Raw genomic sequence first — 21,931 nt, forward strand, 5'->3', positions numbered from 1 at the left:
TACAACTCCGACATTACTCTCTTTATTCAGTATGGTGATTCAAAGTGTCGGGACATCAATCCTCTACAATCCTGATCTGCTGGCTGGGATATTTGAGTTTCCCTCTTCGAGCTTCACAAATTAGAAAACCCTTTATTTGATGACGATGTAGCCAAGGAATCACCGAGTGGAGTCTCTGCCCCAGACCCATCTTAGGAGATGGGAACAGCTCCTTCCCAAAAAACCAAGCAAACCAACTCTGGAAAAAAAATTTGTACTTTGCCCACTTTCGGTAGATTCGGCCAAGCCCAGAAGACGTAGATTTTGTCATCTGCTCCTGCCTTCTAGGCTGACAACTTTTGCTGTTAGCTTTGAATTGCTGTCACTTAATCTGGAGCGCACATCATCTCATTCGTCAACATGCTCACAAAAGTTGTTCAAACAGAGCTCAAAAAATGATAAATGTTCACCATGTTGGTCAAGTTTAGCATCAATCTGACAAGATAACTTTGAAATCGTTGACTAACGACTGTGCTGATCCAGTTCAGAAGTAGCTTCTTTAGTCAGATTAGTTGACACTTCTTCTTTCTTCCCTGATTTACCACTTCTATCCATTTAAAGCAAGTATAGATAAAAAAAGGCACGGTGTAAAATAAAGGATCAAATAGGTGGAAGAAATATAACGTCGGCAGGAGCATCTGACTGCTGGTGTTACACCAAGCTGCAGCCAACTGAAAGTCCCCAATTATTTTTGATTGTTTTCATTTAGTAAGGTTTGTAGTTATACTGATGAATTAAGACAATCCGATCATTAGCATAATAGTTGGACCTCACTATGCACGTGCTCAAATACATGGCATGCTTGCTCGAGCAAAGGGAGGAGAGATGCGAACAGACACATATGAATGGTGGAACTGCAAGCTGGCATGGACAGGTAGTGCTGTTGTGTTAATAAGCTCAAGTTTTTGCTGTCCATTCAGTTTGGGTTCAGTGCTGATGGATGACTTCTTCCAGCAGAAGCATATGTATTCAAACACAGCACTTTGCTCCTTTAAGAGCTTCCTAAAGTTTGGAGGAGGAAGTGAATGGACTTTTCCCGCATGTTGAAATGCTGATGGGAAAGGGACGTACCAGATAGTATTTCAGGCATTGTCTGAGGAACATGCTGAAAAGAACAGAGAGAGGCACGATTAAATGGAGATTGTTATTGTGGGTGAATTAGAACAAGACTATTGAGTCAAATTGGTATTTGAGGAAATTAAACATTACATAAACTGGAACTAAAATAATTTTCTATAAATCTCTTCTATTTGCTTTGTATTTTAACACTTGTGAACACCATTTTCCACACAATTGAAATATACTATTTCCCTCATACTCTAATCGATAATCAATGAGGCTCTCATGCTATCAGCATATCACATCCCACATTACATTGTGAGAGTAGAAGAATAAAGGTCAAGAAGAGGAGCATAGGAATAGTTTTCTCCATTCCCCAGAATATAGACCAATAGTATTGCCTTTATTCATATTTCCACTGGAGATTTTGGCAGTTAGTTCCAGATCAAGACTTGACATCTTGATTTGGAGACTTGGCTTTCTTTACCCAAAGTTGGGGTGTTCATGTTTTGAATAAGTTGTTATTGCTTGCTTACCAATTTTGATTGAACACTAAAATCCACAATTAACTGATACTTTTGCCAGTTGGTTCACAGTTAGACTATTTTGTTTAATATGAACTATACAGCAGCCAGAACAACAGGCACTTTTGAGCATGTAATCCTATTTCTGTGTTGGGTGTTGGGAGATGGAGAATGTATTTCAAAGGTAGAATAGCAGTCATTTCATAACTTCCTATTCTGTGGTGATGTTTTACAATTTTAGACATGCAGCGCAGTAAACAGGCCATTTCAGCCCACAAGTTTGCGCCACCCAATTTACACTCAATTACTCTACATTAAAGGAGTGTTGTATTTTGCATTAAAAATTTCTCACATTTCCAACACAATTATTTTGCTACATTCTATTCCTCAGTGGCATGTAGCAAGATAAAACAGTTGAAATTTGATTTCTTCTATTTTATTGATACCTGTTCAGTGGCTCTTTCCAGTATTCAAAAGAATCAAGAAATAATTTTTCCTCTGGCCTCTCATCAACTCCAACAAAACAACCCCTTCTCCTCCATTGTGCTGCACAACTACAGCCGGAGCAATTTCCATACCCAGTTAACTGATCAACCTGCGTGATTGTGCCACATTGAAGGAAATCAGGGAGTCTGGGAAAACTCTCATATTCATAGTGCAAACCTGCAAATTCCATACAGACAACACTATATGGATTGAACTTGGAACTCTGGAGCTGAGGCATTGACACTAACCATCACAATAGAAACTTTTGTGGAGGAGCCACCAGTAGTGGCCAAATTCTTGTCCTTCTGGAGGGAAGGTTGTGTTCAAAGGTTATGTGCCCCCAGAAACTTGCAGAATGATACCATTTTTTTTCTCAAGGAAGCTGATAGAACTTTCTAATACTAAATGCAAGGATCTTTCATCTCAAGATATCTTGAGTGTAAACTCAGCACATTTGGCACCAGACTTATCCAAAATAATCTGTCTCCATGGTTGTTCCATTAAGCTATAAATTACCTTTGTGTTCTAAAAGCAACATTCAAAAACATTTTTATATTCATGTTGAGAGATGAGTGTGGATAGGGGAAAGTGTATAAAACAGTAGAATGTACCCCATATTGAACAGAATCTTTTCACCACTGATCACTGGTTGTTTTTGTGGGATCAACTCATCTCCAGAATGTCCAGTTGAAAGAGTAGAAAATGAAAAAAAAATCAACATCTTCTTAAAGGTGAAAAATTATGAAATGAACAAATCCTTAGTGATTAAAAGGTTGCCTCTTTGTACTGTGATCTCTTTGGATGCAACTGCTCACTCTTAGGCTTATGTATGCATATGCCATATTTTAGTTGCTTCAAGGTTCTGAGCTGTTTGTTGGCAGCATGCCATCTCTAAGTTGAGCTCTTTTTTCATATTTTCCATTTCAAAAGTTGTCAGTCCTGATTAAAGTGACTGCTGTTGGCTTGTTAGCACCTGCCACAGATTTGAGCTCTTCAAGACTGGAAGCGTCTGTGTTGTCTCTCAACCAGTGTGTGCTTGTTCCTATATAAGATTGCTTTGGGGTTTACAAGTAATGCAGATTACATGAGAAAGGTGAGAAACATAAACTTGCTTTGATTTATAAGCAACCAATTCATCAGCTCAATATTGACCAGTCTTGCATACTTGTCTATTTGTCCAGTTGAAGCATTGATATCTTTCAACATTGAACCTGATGAATCATTGCTCAGAGGATTACATTTCCAACTCAAAACAACAAAAACTAAAGATGTTGGAGTTCAAAGATATCAAAACCAGATAGGAAATATTTGCATTTTCACATTTGTTTCATAGATTGGAGTAGGGATGAGGACCTAAAGTATAGGGAGTTAGGAAGGAACCCTAAAGGTGGTAATAATTACTGTCTGTACCACGCGCCAGTGAGGTCAGGAATAATAAGTTGTGCCAGATGAATGCGTGGCTGAGGAGTTGGTTCAGGGCTGCCCGCAAATTGGAGGAACCTCACCTTATCTTCTCTCTGGGCACCCTCCAACTCGATGGCATTAACATCGACTTCCATTTTCTGTTAAACCTCTCTCTTCCCACCCCCGCCCCCATCTCTTCCCCCATCTCCTTTCCTCTAGCTCTGTCTCTCTCCTTTCACAGAACCAAAATCAATTCTCACTTTTCCGTTTATCAAATCCAATTAAGACCTTTTGTACTCCTTCCACTACCATTCTCCCCATTTATTTCCCTAGTCTTTAATTCAGATGCTTGTCTTATTTTCCCTCGCATCTTGAGAAAGAGCTCAGGCCCAAAATGTCAGTTATCTATCTTTTCCTCCTATGGACATTGTGAGACGGGTTAAGTTCCTCCAGGCTTTTGTGTTTTACTCCAGTTGATGTAGGGGACAGCGGTTCAGATTTGTGGATCATTGGGATCTCTTCTGGGAAATGTATGACTTGTACAAAAAGAATGGGTTGTACCTGAATTGGAGAGCAGGTTTGCTGGAGCTGTTTGGGAGAGTTTAAACTAGTTGGCAGTGGGATGGGAACCAGAATGTGAGAGCAAGGAATAGAGCAAAAGGTGGAAAAGTGGGTTTGTGAGGAAAGACAGATGGGAGGAAGCATAAATGTAGTCAGTTGGAGGATATGAAATGTGTCTACTTCAATGTAGGGAGTATTAGCCGTAAAGGAGATCAACTTACAGCAATGTATCAATATGTGGAATTATAATGTGGCCATTACAGAGGCAATAGGTGATTCAAGGACAGGATTGGCTGATACAGGTATCAGGGTTTGGATGTTTTAAAAGTTATAGGATGGGAGGTAAAAGAGGGGGTGAAGTAGCATTATTAGTCAGGGGCAGTATCACAGCTGCAGAAAGGGAGGACACTGTGGAGAGAGTGTCTACTGAGTCGGTATGGCTGGAAGTCAGAAATAGGAAGGGAGCAATCTCTGATTTGGGAGTAGTCTATAGGCCTCCAAATAGCCTTCAAGAGGAACAGATAAGCAGGCAAATTTTGGAATGGTGCAGAAATTACAGGGTTGTTGTTATGGGAGACTTTAACTTCCCAAAAATTAACTGGCACCTCCTTGATGGAAGAGGAATAGATGGGGAAGAATTTGTCATGTGTGTCCAAGAAGGATTCCTGACACAGAATGTGGACCAACTGGCAAGAGGAGAGGCCATACTGAATCTAGTACTCAGTAATGAACCTGGTCAGATGACAGACCTCTCAACGGGGGAGAATTTTGGTGATAGTGACCATGTCCTTGAGCTTTAGTGTAGCTATTGACAAGGACAAAAGCAGACAAAATGAAAAGCAGACAAAGGGCTAATTTCTATGGGATGAGGAGGCAGAAACTAGGGAGAGTAAATAGGGAACAGATGTTCTCGAAACAAAGAAGTAATGAGAATGTTTAGGGACCACTTGCACTGGGTTCTGAATAGGTTTGTCCCACTGAGACAGGGAAAAATAGTAAGAAAGGCAACAGTGGTTGACAAAATAGTTGAGGCAACTAGTTAAGAGGAAGAAGGAAGCATACATAAACAGGAATGGCTCATGAGAATTGTATGGTAGCCAGGAAAGAACGAACTTAAGAAAGGACTTGGGAGAGCTAAAAGGGGGCACGAGAAGGCTTTGGCAAGTATGATTAAGGAAAACTTTGAGGTCCACGGGCATTCACTGGAATGCCAACCTTGGCTGTGGACCCCATGGAGTTCCCGGCGCCACGGCCGCCCAGCGCAACAACAACCCTGACCCCCCTATTCACCGGAGCTACTGCTGCCTCGACTGCCAACTCCATCACTGCAGAAGAAGATACTGGCGCCTCCCTCACTGACTTGCACTACGTAGTTCCCAACACAGACTGTTACCAGAGTCCTGATCTCACCACTGGGTCCCTCTCACTTATCCTCCTCACTACTCCTTCCCTATCCTCCTGAATCCTTCCCCACTCCACCTCCATCTCCCCCTCCCTATCCTCCTCCCCAAACCTCCGACATCTCTTCCTCTTTCTCTCTAGCTACCCTTCCTACCTCCTCCCCCTCTGACCTCCCCTACTCTCTCCCCTCCTTCCCTGCCCCTCTGACTTCCTGAACCTCCCTACCCCAACCTCCCCACATCCCACCTCCATCTTCAGACCTTCCCAACCCTCCTCCTCCCCTTCCCCTCAACACCCTCCATAACTCCGATCCCCATTCTAACCCTTGTTTGGTTTTCAATATCCCCTCTGACCTTCCCCTCTCTGAGACAGAGCGTTCAGTCCTCAGTGGAGGCTTCACATTTGTCCCCCTCTGCCCACACCTCAATGAGTTCCATGCATGCCACGATGCCAAACTCTTCTGCCACCTCCGGTACCACTTACATAACCACAACTCTCCATCCCCCACCCAGGACCTTTCTCCTACTTCATCTTCCTCCTCCTGGACATCTCGTCCTGGCCGGCTGCCTACTCTGGGCCTTTTTATTTCCAACTGCTGCCGAGACATCAACCATCTCAACTTTACCACCCCCCTCTTGTATTACAACCTCACCTCCTCAGAATGCTCTATCTTCCACTTTCTCCACAATCATCCCATCTTCACCATCAAATCCGTTGAAAGGGTAGGGCAGTTGTGGTCTGGCGTAATGACCTGTATCTTGCCAAGACCATTCAACAGCTCTCAGGCACCTCTTCCTATCAACCCTCCCCACAAGACCCCACCACCAAACATCAAGCCACTGTCTCCAAAACCATCTCCAACCTCATCACCTCTGGTCACCTCCCCTCCACAGCTACCAATCTCATTCTCTCCCATCACCGCACTGCCAGTTTCTACCTCCCAACCATCCGGGTAGACCCATTGTTTCTGCCTGCTCCTGCCCCACCGAACTCATTTCATCCTATTTTGACTATCCTTTCTTACCTGGTCCAATCCCTCCCCACCTACATCCGTGACACCTCACATTCCTTCCATCTCCTCAATTACTTTAGATTCTCCGAACCAGACCACCCCATCTTCATGAACGATGTCCAATCCCTTTATACCTCTATCCCCCCCTCCTCTCCCCCCCCCCCCCCCCCCCCCCACACACACAGAAGTCTGAGAGCATGTTGCTTTTTCCTGGACCATTAGTTGGAGGATTGAGTTCAGGAGTTGTGAGGTAATGTTGCAGCTCTATAAATCTCAGGTGAGACCACACTTAGAATATTCTGTTCAGTTCTGGTCACCTCATTACAGAAAGGGTGTGGAAGCTATAGAGAGGATGCAGAGGAGATTTACCAGGATATTGCCTGGATTGCAATATGTGTCTTGTGAGGCAAGGTTAGCAGAGCTAGGGCTTTCCTCTTTGGAGAGAAGAAGGATGAGAGGTGACAATAGAGGTCTACAAGATTGTGAGAGGGATAGATCACCAAGACAGCCAGCAGGCTTTTCCCAGGGCAGGAGTGGCAAACACCAGATAACATCTGTACAAAGACTGATTCCACCTGCATTGAATTCGCCCATCGTTATTGAATGAAGATCTACCAGGACCAATGCCTGAAGAGGAAGCACAAAATCAGTGAACCAGTGCGGACTCGAAAGGCCAACATGGCCTGTTTCCGCTCCGTAAATGGTTATATGGTTAAAGTGAAGGGAGGAAAGTTTCAGGGAGACATCAGGGGTAAATTTCTTTACACTGTGCTTTGGGTCCCTTGAATGCATCGCCAAGGATGGTGGTGGAGACTGGAACAATAGGAACATTTAAGAGACTTACGCAGGCACATAGATGAAAGAAAAATAGATGGTGTAGGTATGTATAGGTCGGCACAACATTGTGGGCTGAATAACATGTACTCTGCTGCTCGATGTACTAGATGCCCACAGAAGTGTGCATCTCTAGAGAAAGAAAACTTAAATAGGAAAAAACAGTACATTCATTACCACCTTTCCATAGAATTATGGCCGCATAGTCACAGCCGAGGTGAGGAGACCCCCTTTCCAAGGTAAACATACTTTGTCAGGTACTGAAGGATTGCGCAGACCAATTGATGGAGACCTTCACTGGAATCTTCAACATCTCACTGCAGCAGTCCAATGACCCCTTAGTTTACAAGACAGTCACCATCATCTCAGTACCTAAGAGGATAACAATATCAGGCCTCAATGACGCACTGTGATACTGACCTCCACCATTATGAAATGCTTCAAGGATCTGGTGATGGAACTTGTCAAAGCACACCTCCCAGAGACACTGGATCCTTTTCAGTTCGCTTATAGAAGAAACAGTTCTACAGACGTTGCTAAAGCCTTGTAACTTCACTCTGTCCTGACCCACCTGAAGAACGATGCCTCATACACCAGGTTGCTATTCATCTTCTTCAACTTATTCCCCAGAGGCTGGTGAAGAAGCTGTCCTTGCTGGGACTCAGTACCTCTCTCTGTTAGTAGGTCCTATACTTCCTAACGGAAAGACCACAGTTTGTTCAGGTCAGTAGCAGAATGTCTCGCTGAGCACTGGTGCACCTCTTGTTCTTGCTACTGACCCACGACTGAATCACCAGGTCCAGCTCCAACAATGTCATCCAGTTTGCCGATCACACAACAGTAGTTAGCCTTATTAATGACAATGAGTCGCACTTCAGATATGAGGTGAAATGCAGGAGTAACAACCTTAGTCTCAATGTAGACAAGACGAAGATGATGATCGTGGACTTCAGGAGGATCAGGAACAACTACATATCAACAATTCTGTAGTAGAGAAAAGTGGAGAGCACTGAGTTCACTTAACTAGTGACCTAACATAGACACTCATCATCTCCTCACTTGTCAGGAAGGTGCAACAGCAGCTGCACTTCCTGAGAAGACTGAAGCGAGCATTATGTCAACCTTCTATAGGAGCTTTCCCGAGAATGTCCTGGCCGGCTTCATCACAGTTTGGTACAATAGCTGCAGAGAAATGGATCGGAGGTTAATCCACAGGACCATAAGAGTGGCAGAGAGGATCACTAGAGTCTCTCTTCACCCCCAGTGAACGTGATCTACTAGGATCATTGTCAGAAGAGGGTGCACAAAATTATCAAGGACCTCTTCCACCCTGCCCACAGCATCTTTCTGCTTCTTCCATCAGGGAAAAGATGCAAGAGTATGAGAGCCAGCACCACCAATCTGAGGAACAGCTTCTTCCTATAGGCAGTGAGAATGCTGAATGACCAAACCAACTGCTAACACTAATCCAAGACTCTCATATTCATGAAACAATATTTATTTATTTTTATATAGATGGATGAAAGACTTGTCCTGCATAATGTCTTGTTTGCCTGTATGTGAGTTATGTCTGGTTGTATGTCTACATACTTTGCACCGAAGTCCAGAAAACTGTTTTGTCAGGTTGTACTTGTACAATCAGACAACAATAACTTGACTTTTAAGATTGTTGGTCTCAGTTCTACTTTTCTGCCTTATCCCCACAATAATTTTTAAAAAAGTCTCTGGTTTGAATATACCTTGTGACTCAGTTCATAACTCTCTGCTCCAAGAACTCCAAAGATATACAACTCTCAGAAGAAATCTCTCCTCACCTTAAATGCATTTCTTTTTGATTCTGAGTCTTGTGCTCCTTGTTGTAGACTCCCTCACCAGAGCAAACATTCTTGCAGCAAACTATTCTGTAAAGGCCTCTTGGAAACCTGTGGATATTAATAAGATCAAGTGAGACTCAAAAGTATGCAGACGCTGTGATTGTAGTAGAAACTGCACCCAGGATTAAGGTCATTTGATCCATCTCTAGCTACGCTCTCCCTTTCCTCAAACTCTCTGCCTCCATCTCAAGAGGCAAACTCTCAAGACATTTTTTATAAAGCCACCAACCACAGCTACCATGACTACACCTCTTCCCACCCTATCCCCTGTAAGGTTCCATTCCATTCTCTCAGTTCCTCAGTCTCCATCGAACCAGGATGAGGACTTCCATGCCAGATAATCAAAGATGTCCTCCTTCAAACTGTGTGGCTTTCCCTCTATCACCATTAACTGTGCACACCCACATATCCTCTTACTTACACATCTGCCCTGGCACTCTCCTCCCAACATGCAACAAGGACTGGATTCCTTTTGTCTTCACCTACCACTCCACCAGTCTCTGCATCCAACACATCCTCCTCCACTATTTCCAACATCTACTATGTAATCCCACCACAAGACACATATTCCCCTCTTCTTTCCATCTTCCACAAGGACTGCTTCCTCTGTGATTCCCTTGTCCATTCCTCCCTCCCCACCAATCATTGTCCCCTTGGGACCTGACCCTGTGACTGCAGAGGATTCTCCACTTGTGCCCATATCTCCTCCCTCACCACCATTTGGAACCCCAAACAGACCTTCAAGTGAAGCAGCATTTCACTTGTGAATCTGCAGGAGTCATCTACTGCATCCGGTGCTCCCATTGTGCTCCCATTGCTTTGTTGTGCACACCAGCTCTATCCGGCGCAATAGTATAGATCTCCTAGTGGCCACCCATTTCAATTCCCCATCCCATGTTCTTGCTGACATGTCTGCCCATGATCTCCTGCTTTGCCAGATTGAGACCACCCGCAAATTGGAGGAACAACAACTCATCTTCCAACTGGACACCCAGTCATTAAATATCAACTTCTCTGGCTTTTGTTAAACCACTTCTTCCCCTGTCCCCTTCTCCCAGCTCTGTCTCTCCCTGTCTCCTTCCACACAAACATGATAAATTCTTACCTCGTACCATATCATATTCAATGAACACTGTTTGTTGGTCTGGAATCCTTCCCCAGCCGACACTGTCTAAATTCTGAGACTTTCTGAAATTTATTGCTTCTGGCTCATTCTGCTTATTCCTTGAAGAAGGGCTCAGGCCTGAAACGTTGGCAAGATCTCTTTGCTTTTTATGGATGCTGAAAAGACAGGCTGAACTCCTCCAGCATTTTGTTGTGTTTTTATATTAATAAGATCATCTTGCATTCTTCTAAACTGAAGTGCACAGGTCCAATTTGCTCATGCTTTCATCATGGCAGCCCATTCACTGCAGGAGTCGGTCTGCTGAATATTACCTCTACTAAAACAATATTATCTTTCCACAATGCTCTTGGAGCAATTTCACCGGAGCAGTGTAGTATGAATGGTCCCTCTTGCATAACCTTTCTCATACCCTACCTGCTTGCAGCTTTATACTCGCACATTCTCTAAATGGCTCATCGATCATAACTCATTTAGACAATATTCTGATTTTTCTAACGAAGTGGATAATGACATTAATTCACTTTGTACTTTTTTTTGCCATATTTTGCCCAACTCATAAGCAGACTGTATGCCTTTGCAACGTGTTTGTTTTCCTCACAACTTGATTTTCTCCTATCTCTTTACTCAGCAAGTTTAGACACAGAAGATTTGGTCCCTTCATCACAGACATGTACATTGCTTTGGCCCCAATATTAACTCATGGTTAAAATTACTCAAAAAATAATGTATTGATCTGTTTGTTGGCATTCCTTCAGTTAAAACCCTCTAATATTAATTTTAATTATCATTAACTGCAGTATGGTTTCTATGTGGAACCTTCATGCTTTTTGAATATAAGATAAATCCAGTGGTTTAATTTCATCCACGATGCTCCATTGCATCTGCTAAACACCACTTTCCTTTCATAACTAAATCATTATTTTAAAACTATTTTATTACGACTTGTGACTGATATTGGACTTACTGGCCTATAATTCTCTGCTTTATCTCATCTTTTTGAATAACATTGTTATATTTAGTGTTTTCCAGTGTATTTTAAATTAATTTAATTTTTTAATTATTCATACAGCACGCTAAAGTGCCATTTTGGCCCACGAGCCTGTGCCGCCCAATTGACCTGCAGATTTGGGAAGAAATCTCCTTAAAGACAGAACAGGATTCAAACCCCAGTCTTGATCACTGGCAGCATAACAGCATTCTGCTAACCATTACACTAACCATGTCACCCCAACTCTGGCCGTCCAACAGTTGAGAGCATTTAAAAAACTGCTTCCCGTGCATCAGCTATTTCTGCCAATTATTGTGTGTACACTGTCAGATCCAAGGAATTTTGAACTTCAGTCCGATAAGTTTACCTCATACCATTTTCTCAAGTGATGATTATTTAATGTTCTTTGTTTTATATTTCTTTGAAATGCCCTTAATCTCTTCCACTATGAGAACATGCAGAAAATTTGTTTAAACTCTCTGCCATTTCCTTATTTCCTCATTATTAATTTCCCTTCCAAAGGACCAAAATTCACTCGCTGTTATTTTCATTTTTACTTAATTTAGAAATGCTTTTCTAGATTTATTTTGTATTTTCTGCTTTTATCAACTTTTGAACCTTATCTGCCTGAGACCATCCTTTATTTAGACATAAAATTCCTTAGAACCTTTATTCTTCAGTTATTGAGGATTGTTTAAATATGTGCAACTGCTTATCTGCTGTTATTACCTTTTTATGTAAAATTCCAAATCCACTTCATCTGGTTGTACCTTCATCACCTATGAAATTTACCTTAAATTAATTCCCTCATTTCTGTAATCCTGACAGAATTTTGTAAATTTCAATTGGATTCTCTCTCATTCATCAAATCAGACAGTTGTCCTAATCTCTCCTCATTCAACAGGAGGAGGAATCCGTCTAGTGAGCCCTCATTATTTTTCTTCTATGGCAAGTGTATCCTTTTTTGTTTTTGGTAAAGAGATCAGAACTGCCCACAATAGTCCAGATATGGTCACATCAAGGATCTGTATAATTGTAATGAAACCTCCTTGATCCTGTACTAAAACCTTAGTATCATGAAAGTCAACAAGCCATCTTGGTGCATCTGCACATTTGTTTTCAGTAACTAGTATACAAGAAAACCCAAGTCTATTTGTTCATCTTTTACCATTACAAAGGGTCCAGATCCAATGCTTAGACAATTTCTCTCCATGAATTCTGCCTGACCTGCTGACTCCATTCAGCTTCTCATTATTGGCTCAAGATTCAAGCGTCTGCAGTTCTTGTATTTCGCTAACTTACCAACCTTTTGTCGTTTAAATACGATAATAGCTATCTTTCTGTCATTGTTTAAATGATAGCTACCTATCAAAGTGGATTATTTCAGATTTCATTATAGTGCTTCTCTTGACTCCCTCAAGCAATCCATCATCTCAAACCTTTCTGCAGCTTCCTTGTTGTCAATGAACTTCAAAATATTGCATTCTGCTTTCTTGTTCACATAATTTGTATTTTGAAATCAGCTGATGCTGTACCTCAATAGTGTCTGCCATCCTGATACAGATTAATTTATTCTTATGCTCTTCTTTCAAACTATGCCTATTACTTCCCATTGCCATGTTCCTTAATTTTACACAAAACATTTACGCCCTTAAATAAAACCCTGTTTTCTTGCCTACTCTTTGAGCCAGGTATTTATCTCTGATTTAAGGGAGGAAAACTTTTTGTATATTCCTGTCATCAGTTTTTTTTATATCTGTTGAGCATTGTAGCTGTATTTTAAAAACTTGAACTTTGCATAATTCTCACAAAAAACACAATCAGAATTTTGCTTTTCTCCTCTGATTAACAATGCCTTTTCCCAACAGATTGTGCCGTGCTGCAGAACTTTTCAGCCTTGCTTTCCTGACAAGGTGCAATGGATCCAGAGACAGGGCTACTGCACCCTGTGTTCAGTGTTGGACTCGCTGTTCTCTTTTCCTGTATCAGGGCAGGTAAGTCATCCTTTAAAGCGTGTCGTTTGCTTAGTTTGAAGTATTAAGATTTGTGTTTGAACTCTAATGCTCACTGCATAACTCATACGGATAGATAAGTGATTAAGTTATCACTTCTCATTGCCTATTCCCCATTATAACATCTATTGTCATTCAGCATCCCGAATATTGTGGTTTCTGTTCTCCCATCTAGTACCATATTCCTTTTGTGAAAATGATTAACCACCATTCAGTATTAAAGTTCAAAAATTGTTTCTTAAATGCTGTTTACAGTGTTAGCATTTGAATGTTTTGCTGGTTTATCTAACATTTATGCATAAATCCTGATTTCAAGATCAAGGCATACTTTATATACAAGGTATAAAAATCACAAAAGGAATAGATCAGATATAAGGGAATTAGGGGTTACGGAGAGAAGGCAGGGACGGGGTACTGAACTTTAAGATCAGCCATGATCTCATTGAATGGCAGAGCAGGCTCGAAGGGCCGAATGACCTACTCCTGCTCCTATCTTCTATGTTTCTATGATGACCGCAGATTTTTACCCAGAGTAGGGGAATCAGTAACCAAAGGACATGGGTTTAAGATGAGGGGGAATATATTTAACAGGAATGGTGGATGTATGGAATAGGCTGCTGGAAGAGGCGATTAAGGCAGATGCTAATGCAATGTTTAAGAAAAAATTGGACGGATACAGATAGTCCCTGACTTACCACTGTAATAGGGACCGAAGGATTGGCTGTAACTCTGGTTTGGTCGAAAGTCAGGAACAGGAATCTTGGGCTGCACAGGGAGTGGGGACTTTGGGCTACCACCGGGAGTGGAGACCACTGAATACAGTACTTTTAATACAAAATATTTACTTGTACAGTGGTTTTAATAAAGATCTTTAAAAAAAATTTTGGTCATATGTGGGGGTGGACGTAACTCATGTAGGTTGGAAGTCGAAGACTAGCTGTACATGGATAAGGTTAGAGGAATATGGACCAATTCCAGGCAGGTGGGTGTGTAGACAAGGGGCTGTTTCCACACTGTTTTACTCTATAAAAGCAAGTATGTTCAATAAGTTATTTCAAGAATATTGTACCTGAATGATGGTAAACTCACTAAACTTTGTGGTTGCCATTCAGCTGCCAAAGAACTACACATAGCTCTAAGCTCTGGCAGTCTTGTAGAAATAGGACAGTGTTACCCATACATATGAGTGTAATTCACAGAAAAATCTGGAACTATATTAATTTCTCAAATGGTCTTGGGCATGAAAGGAGGCTATTTTGACCTTTCGCATTTTCTCATGAACTCCATTGATTCTCCTACCATCCATCATAATTAAAGGCAATTTTTACAGTAGCCATTTAACTGACAAGTATAACATTGGGATGTGGGAAGAAACAGAATCATCTGAGGTAACCTACCTAGTTTCAGTGTAAATGTGCAAACTTCTCACAGTCAGTATCTGAGATCAGGATTGAACTTGGGTTGCCAAAGGCATACCATTGAGCTGTCCTGAGCTGTCAGGATTTCTTAAAGTACAAGACGCATTAAGTATTTTACATCTGTTCCAATATATGCTTTAATATTCACCATGCTAAAAGTTGCATTTTACTACTCATCAAATATTTCTCTCATTTTTCTGCTTGTTTCTAAAATTAGCATTTTATTTCTTTCTTATTTCTTATTCAGGTGTTTATCCTGAATTTTTAAAAAATTCTGTGTGGAAGTTTGAAGTTGGAAAACATTAAGTGCAAAATGACAATGTTTGTTTCATTTTTGTGATGATGGAGGTTAAATTTTGCTTGACTTCAAGAATCCTTAAAACTCCAAATAGCTTCTTGTTTGGCGACGTGCTGCTGGGGGGGTGGGGGGGTGTTGGGGCTGGGGGTAGGTGCCAGGCGCTGCACTGGCTAATGGATGTCCAGTCCAATCCCATTTAGTTTTACCTTTTTGACTCCATTTGGAATGTGCACTAGAATGGATCTTTGTGGCTGGACTTGAGCTATTACACATGTTAATAATGAATCTTCTAGTCATACAATCTAAAACCCTGTTTTCTTGCCTACTCTTTGAGCCAGGCATTTATCTCTGATTTAAGGGAGGAAAACTTTTTGTATATTCCTGTCATCAGTTTTTTTTATATCTGTTGGCATTGTAACTGTATTTTAAAAACTTGAACTTTGCATAATTCTCACAAAAAAACACAGTCAGCAGTGCTGATGACGGGAGATGAGACCGTTTCTAACCAATCTTTCTTATTCTTTCATAGACGTGGCTCCTCAATTCTCAGCAGAGCCCCACTCCACGATACAGAAACTAGGCGGACGGGTACAGCTTCACTGTGCTGCAGAACCTGCCAGGACATTCATTACATGGCTCTTCAATGGACAAAAAATAACAGATAGCGGTCAGAATGGTATAGAGATCCGATCTGGATCATTGATTATTTCCAATCTGCAGATGTCCCATGTTGGGAGGTACCAGTGTGTGGCAAGCAGTTCTTTTGGCATTATAGTGAGCAGTCCTTCTTTCATTACCATTGCAAGTAAGTATTTCTCTGGAAATGCAAGACATTTCAAACAGATTTTCTTTAAGATCAAGTTGGTGCAGTTTCTTGATCAACTGATATTCTGAGAACTTGCTGTTTTTTGATCAGTTACATTTCAACAATCAGTACACTGGATTTAAGCAGAAAATAATCTTGGCCAGTCCTTTTCTGACATAACAAGTTTTGTGTTTTGGTTGAACTGCCAAACCACTTATCTGCCTTTATTAGGACTGAAGATTGGAGAAGATAGAGGAGCAAAACAAGATTTTTTTTTCCAGCAATTTAAACAATAATTATTCTTTTGCAAGAAGTTTCGCAAGTTGTCCTTCTGAGAGTGGCTTAAATTTGGCATCTTAACATAGAAAGTTCTAAAGGGGCAATAACTGTGTGTTTGTTCAATTATAAATAGAGAATGCAGTGAAGAGAAAAAATTGTTGAATTTTTGGCAACCTGCTGGCCTTCTGAACCAAACTGGCCAAGACCTGGAGAGAGAGAAGTCGGAGGGGGCAGTTGTAATTATTAATGTAGGGCAGATTGCTTAAAGAAAACTGATGAAGAATGAAGTAATGCAGAGAATAACCTGTTGTGCAGAGGACTGAAGGAATATTCTTGATCCAAAACACAGGAAGGAATATGGCCTGCATATTTCTCTGAAAGTACTTTACTGTATATACTGGTGTCCTCTTTTCTCCTTTCCATTGAGGAATCAGTCTACAATATGCAGACCTGAATATAATTAAAAGCATTAATAATGGGTGCATGGGAATGTAGAAAAACATCCATAGGGCAAAGTTCAGGCACAGTTGAAATGTAAAATTACTATGATTTTTGTGTAATCTTGGGCTTGGCTTTTGGAAGCAAATGTAAAAAATGTCAGGAGTCCTCCCATGCTCATTTTCCCCCAATCCCAAAGAAAGAAAAAATACTGGAGCATAGTGTGAAGCCTCTCATTTGTTAGGAGGTTACAATCTCTGATCAAAGTATTTACCATTTAAGATGATAGTTGTGCTTCTTCCACTCAGGCAGCGATGATTTGCAGAAAAGATCAGGAGTTTCTTGTACAGATTTAATAATTTCCTCCAAAGCTTTTAAAGCAAAAGAAATGGCTGATTCAAGCTTGCACTGCACTGTTACAACAAGTTGTCCTTCGTTGACATGGTATGAAATTAGAACCCAAGATTTTCCAATCTATTTAAAGTACACAAGTAGAAAATCAATTATGTATGTGATGCACTGAGAAATAAAGTAATTTTTGCTTTGCTTATCCAACTTATTTTACAAGCTGTTCAAGAACTATACACGGATCTATTGACATAATAGGAGTACATTTTGCTGTTATACTTTAGGAAAAAAAAAACAGTATGTACTGCTCCCCTGTTTATACACTGCTGCAATCCCTGGTCCAAAACCTCAACCTGTAAGCTTCTAATTGTATATCTCCCCTCTCATTCCAACCCATAACTATCTGGTCCTCTGCCTTCTCCACTGCCACGGCGAGCCCATGCAATCCAGCTGAATGATATCATGAGTTTCTCAGGTCATTTACAATCCACTGGCTTGAATGTTGTGCTCCTTTCCTACTTCTCTACTTCTACCCATCTGCCTAGATTGTCTGACTTTTCCATCCAACCCACCCTATTCCTCTGTCCCATTTCCATCTGAATGTCACTTGTACATGTACCTAGCTTGTTTTTTTCTCTCCCTGGTGGATCTTCCCAATCCCCTTCTCCAGGGCCTTATGGTTGACATACCAATTAGCACAACACCTTTACAGTGCCAGCGATCTGGACCCAGGGTTCAAATTGCGTGCTATCTGTAAGGAGTTTGTATGTTTTCCCTGTCTGCATGTCTCACACTCCTGTTCGGCTCCGAATCATGGGTCCTCTACCGGCACCACCTACGGCTCCTAGAACGCTTCCACCAGCGTTGTCTCCGCTCCATCCTCAACATCCATTGGAGCGCTCACACCCCTAACGTCGTGGTACTCGAGATGGCAGAGGTCGACAGCATCGAGTCCACGCTGCTGAAGATCCAGCTGCGCTGGATGGGTCACGTCTCCAGAATGGAGGACCATCGCCTTCCCAAGATCGTATTATATGGCGAGCTCTCCACTGGCCACCGTGACAGAGGTGCACCAAAGAAAAGGTACAAGGACTGCCTAAAGAAATCTCTTGGTGCCTGCCACATTGACCACCGCCAGTGGGCTGATAACGCCTCAAACCGTGCATCTTGGCGCCTCACAGTTTGGCGGGCAGCAGCCTCCTTTGAAGAAGACCGCAGAGCCCACCTCACTGACAAAAGGCAAAGGAGGAAAAACCCAACACCCAACCCCAACCAACCAATTTTCCCTTGCAACCGCTGCAATCGTGTCTGCCTGTCCCGCATCGGACTGGTCAGCCACAAACGAGCCTGCAGCTGACGTGGACTTTTTACCCCCTCCATAAATCTTCGTCCGCGAAGCCAAGCCAAAGAAGATGTCTCTAGTGTCTTCAATTTCCTCCCACCGTTCAAAAATGTAGCGGGGTGTAGATTAATGGAGTATAAATTAGGTGGCACAGACTCGTGGTCTGTTACCATGCTGTATGTCTTTTTTAAAAAAAATAGTTTCATCTGTCCATCAACCTTCCCATCCAGTTCCATGCTATTTTCTAGTCTATGTCTCTACCATTACCCTTCTCTCACCCAGTTCCATCTGCCCATTGTAATTTTGTATTTTTGGAGGAGTATGTGTCCACCTATTGCCTCCCAGATATCTTCCCTCTCTTTCCTAGCTCCATTATCCTCCACTTCGCCTGATTTCACTTATTATCTACCTGTTTTTCCTCTCCCTCTTCTTCATTCTGACTTCATTCCCTGATGCTCTCCAGATGTAGTCACAATGTGAAAAGTAGACTGTTCCTTTCCCTCCACAGATGCTGTTCTTCCAACAGTTTGATTTTTGCTCCAGGTTACAGCCTTTGCTGTCTCTTTATTGGAAATAAATATTAATTATTTAGCTGATTGTAGTCTTTTCCTGTTTCTATAGGCATAAGTGATTTCCAGCCACCCAGCCAACGAGTAGTTACAATAGATGAAGGAAGCACAGGTGTTATAGAATGTCATTTACCCAATAGTAAACCCTCCGCACTCATCCGCTACCGAGTGAGGGGAAAATGGCTTGAGCAATCTACAGGTAAGTGTAATTAGGCCTTGAGGTGAAGGGCATGTACAAACTATCTAACTTTCCTACATAACCCTGAAGGTCTTTTTCTTAAAAAAAAATCAGTAGGTTATTGGATTTGGAGATAATTATCTAATCTTGCATTGCATAGATTAGATGCTGGATCTAATGCTTTGTTTTCTATTTGTTTAAGAACTGTATTCTTTGCTTGCACCAATGGTATTTCCAGTACACATTTGGCCTTTCAGAAGGCTTTTGATAAGGTCCCGCATAGGAGATTAGTAGGCAAAATCAGAGAGCACGGTAGTGTGGGTAGGGTGCTGACATGGATAGAAAATTGGTTGTCAGACAGGAAGCAAAGAGTAGGGATTAACGGGTCACTTTTGGGATGGCAGATATGACAAGTGGGGTCCCGCAGGGCTCGGTGCTGGGTCCTGTGTTTTTTTATGTCATATATAGTAATAATTTAGGTAAGGGGATTATAAATAACATTAGCGAATTTGCAGATGACGTGAAACTGGGTGGCAGTGTGAAGTGTGAGGAGGATGTCAGGAAAATGCAGGGACATTAGGACAGGTTGGGTGAGTGGGCGGATGCATGGAAGATGCATTTTAATGTGGATAAATGTGAGATTATCCACTTTGGTGCCAGGAGCAGGAAGGCAGATTATTATTTAAATGGAGTCAAGTCAGGGAGTGGGGTAAAACATTGTGATCTAGGTGTACTTGTACATCAGTCACGAAAAGCTAGCATGCAGGTTCAACAAGGTGGGAGAAGGCAAATGCCATGTTGGCCTTCATAAAAAGGGGAATAGAGTATAGGAGTAAAGATGTCCTTCTGCAGTTGTACAGGGCCCTGGTGAGACCACACCGAGAGAACTGTGTCCGGTTCTGGCTTCCTAATTTGAGGAAGGACATTCTTGCTATTGAGGGAGTGCCGCATAGATTCACAAAGTTAGTTCCCAGGATGACAGGATTGACGTATGCTGAAAGGTTGGATAAACTGGATGAGGAGAGATATGATTGAGGTATATAATATTATTAAGGGATTCAACACAATAGAAACTGATTACATGTTCCCAATGTTGGGGGAGACTAGAACTAGAGGCCATAGTTTAAGAATACAAGGAACGCCCTTTAGGATAGAGATGAGGAAAAAAAAATTACCCAGAGAGTTGTTGGTCTGTGGAATGCTTTGCTGAAGAAGATGGTAGAGGTGGGTTCTTTGGCTAAGTTTAAGAGGGAGCTAGATAAGGTTCTTGTGGATAGGGGAATTGAGGGTTATGGGGAGAAGGCAGGGACAGGATACTGATAGTGGAAGATCAGCCATGATCTAAATGAATGGTGGTGTTAGCTCGATGGGCCGAATGGCCTACTCCAGCGCATATTGTCTATCCAACACTGTGACCACTCTGATTGCAATTGAGGTTGTGTATGCTAGTAACACGCATGAACTTAGACTCATGATGTTGCAACCTTGAGATGAGTCATATGTGTTCAGGAAAGTTTTCCAAATCAATATATGGAGGTACCAACTATAGAGAGTGCAGTACTGGGTCTCCTATTCGGGAATGAGACAGGACAGGTGACAGAACAACGTGTAGGGGGACATTTTGGGTCCAGTGATCATAATGCCATTAGTTTCAAGTTAATTATGGAGAAAGATAGGTCTGGGCCTCGGTTTGAGATTCTAAATTGGAGAAAGGCTAATTTTGAGGAAATGAGAAAGGATCTAGATTGCGTGGATTGGGATGTTGTTTTCTAGCAACGATGTGCAAGGTTAGTGGAGAACCTTCAAAGGTGAAATTTTGAGAGTACAGAATTTGTATATTTCTGTCAGGATAAAATGCAAGGTCTGCAGGCATAGGGAACCTTGGTTTTTGAGGGATATTGGAGATCTGGTTGGAAGAAGAGAGGACCACATGGGAGATTAGTCAGGAAGGTTTAGATGCTGAACAAAGGCCCAAAGCTAGGTTTGCAGAAATCTAGAGTGAATGGGAATCAGATCTGAATATAACAATTGATGAACACCTGTCGTCAGATTTATGTCAAGGCAGCTTTTCAGCTACCATTAATGCTCGGTGCAGACTTGTTCACTATAATTTCCTCCATCAACTGTACCTCACCCCACAGAAACTACATAGATTTAAACCTGAATTGTCAGAAATGTGTTTCAGATGTAGTATAGTGGTCGACTCATCCCTGCACTCTAACTGGCTTTGTACAAAGGTGAGGCCCTTTTGGTACAACCTTTGTGACACCTTGACCAAGATCACAATCAGGAATTATTGTCTTGAACAAGTCCTGAAATTCGTTGTTTTCCAGCAGCATCTTAATGTAAACATTCATATTATGAACCTTCAATACAATAATATAAAAAATAAAGATAGCAGTGCATGAAAAGTAAGGCCGTGTCTTTGGTTCATTGATTAATCAGGAATCTGATGGCAGCGGGGAAGAAGCTGTCCTTGCATCACTGAGTACTCGTCTTTAAGTTCCTGTACCTTTTTCCTGATGCTAGCAGAGTGAAGAGGGCATGGATTAGGTGGTGAGGGTGTTTAATAATAGAAGCTGCTTTTTTTTAAGACACCGCCTCATATAGATGACCTTGATGGAGTATAGTCTGGTGCCTGTGATGTCACAAGCCTCTGGAGTTTATTCTTGACCTGAAAGTTTGTCCCTCTATACCAGGCAGTGATGCAACCAGCCAGAATGATCTCCACGGTACACCTGTAGACGTTTATGAGAGTCTTTGGTAACATACTGAACCTCCTCAGACACCTCACAAAGTATAGCCACTGGTGAGCTTTCTTTGTGATTGCATCAATGTGGTTGCTCCAGGACAGGTCTTCGCAGATGTTGACACCCAGGAATTTGAAGTTCTTGACCCTCTCCACTACTCAACCCTTGAAGAGGACTGGGTTGTGT

The 21,931-nt window shown here is 41.8% G+C and overlaps 1 protein-coding gene across 2 annotated transcripts in view; it reads left to right on the forward strand.

The window, feature by feature from the left end:
- Positions 1–21,931, forward strand: part of cdon (cell adhesion associated, oncogene regulated) — a 139,941-nt gene that overhangs the window by 31,061 nt on the left and 86,949 nt on the right. For both annotated transcript variants that reach the window (XM_069894453.1, XM_069894452.1), the window contains exons 2-4: positions 13,177–13,302; positions 15,566–15,841; positions 18,870–19,016. In XM_069894453.1, the coding sequence (XP_069750554.1) occupies positions 13,227–13,302; positions 15,566–15,841; positions 18,870–19,016 (499 nt within the window). In that variant the 5' untranslated portion in view covers positions 13,177–13,226. The remainder of the gene's footprint in view (positions 1–13,176; positions 13,303–15,565; positions 15,842–18,869; positions 19,017–21,931) is intronic.

This window comes from Narcine bancroftii, chromosome 8 (assembly GCF_036971445.1).
Source record: "Narcine bancroftii isolate sNarBan1 chromosome 8, sNarBan1.hap1, whole genome shotgun sequence".
Lineage (NCBI taxonomy): Eukaryota > Metazoa > Chordata > Chondrichthyes > Torpediniformes > Narcinidae > Narcine > Narcine bancroftii.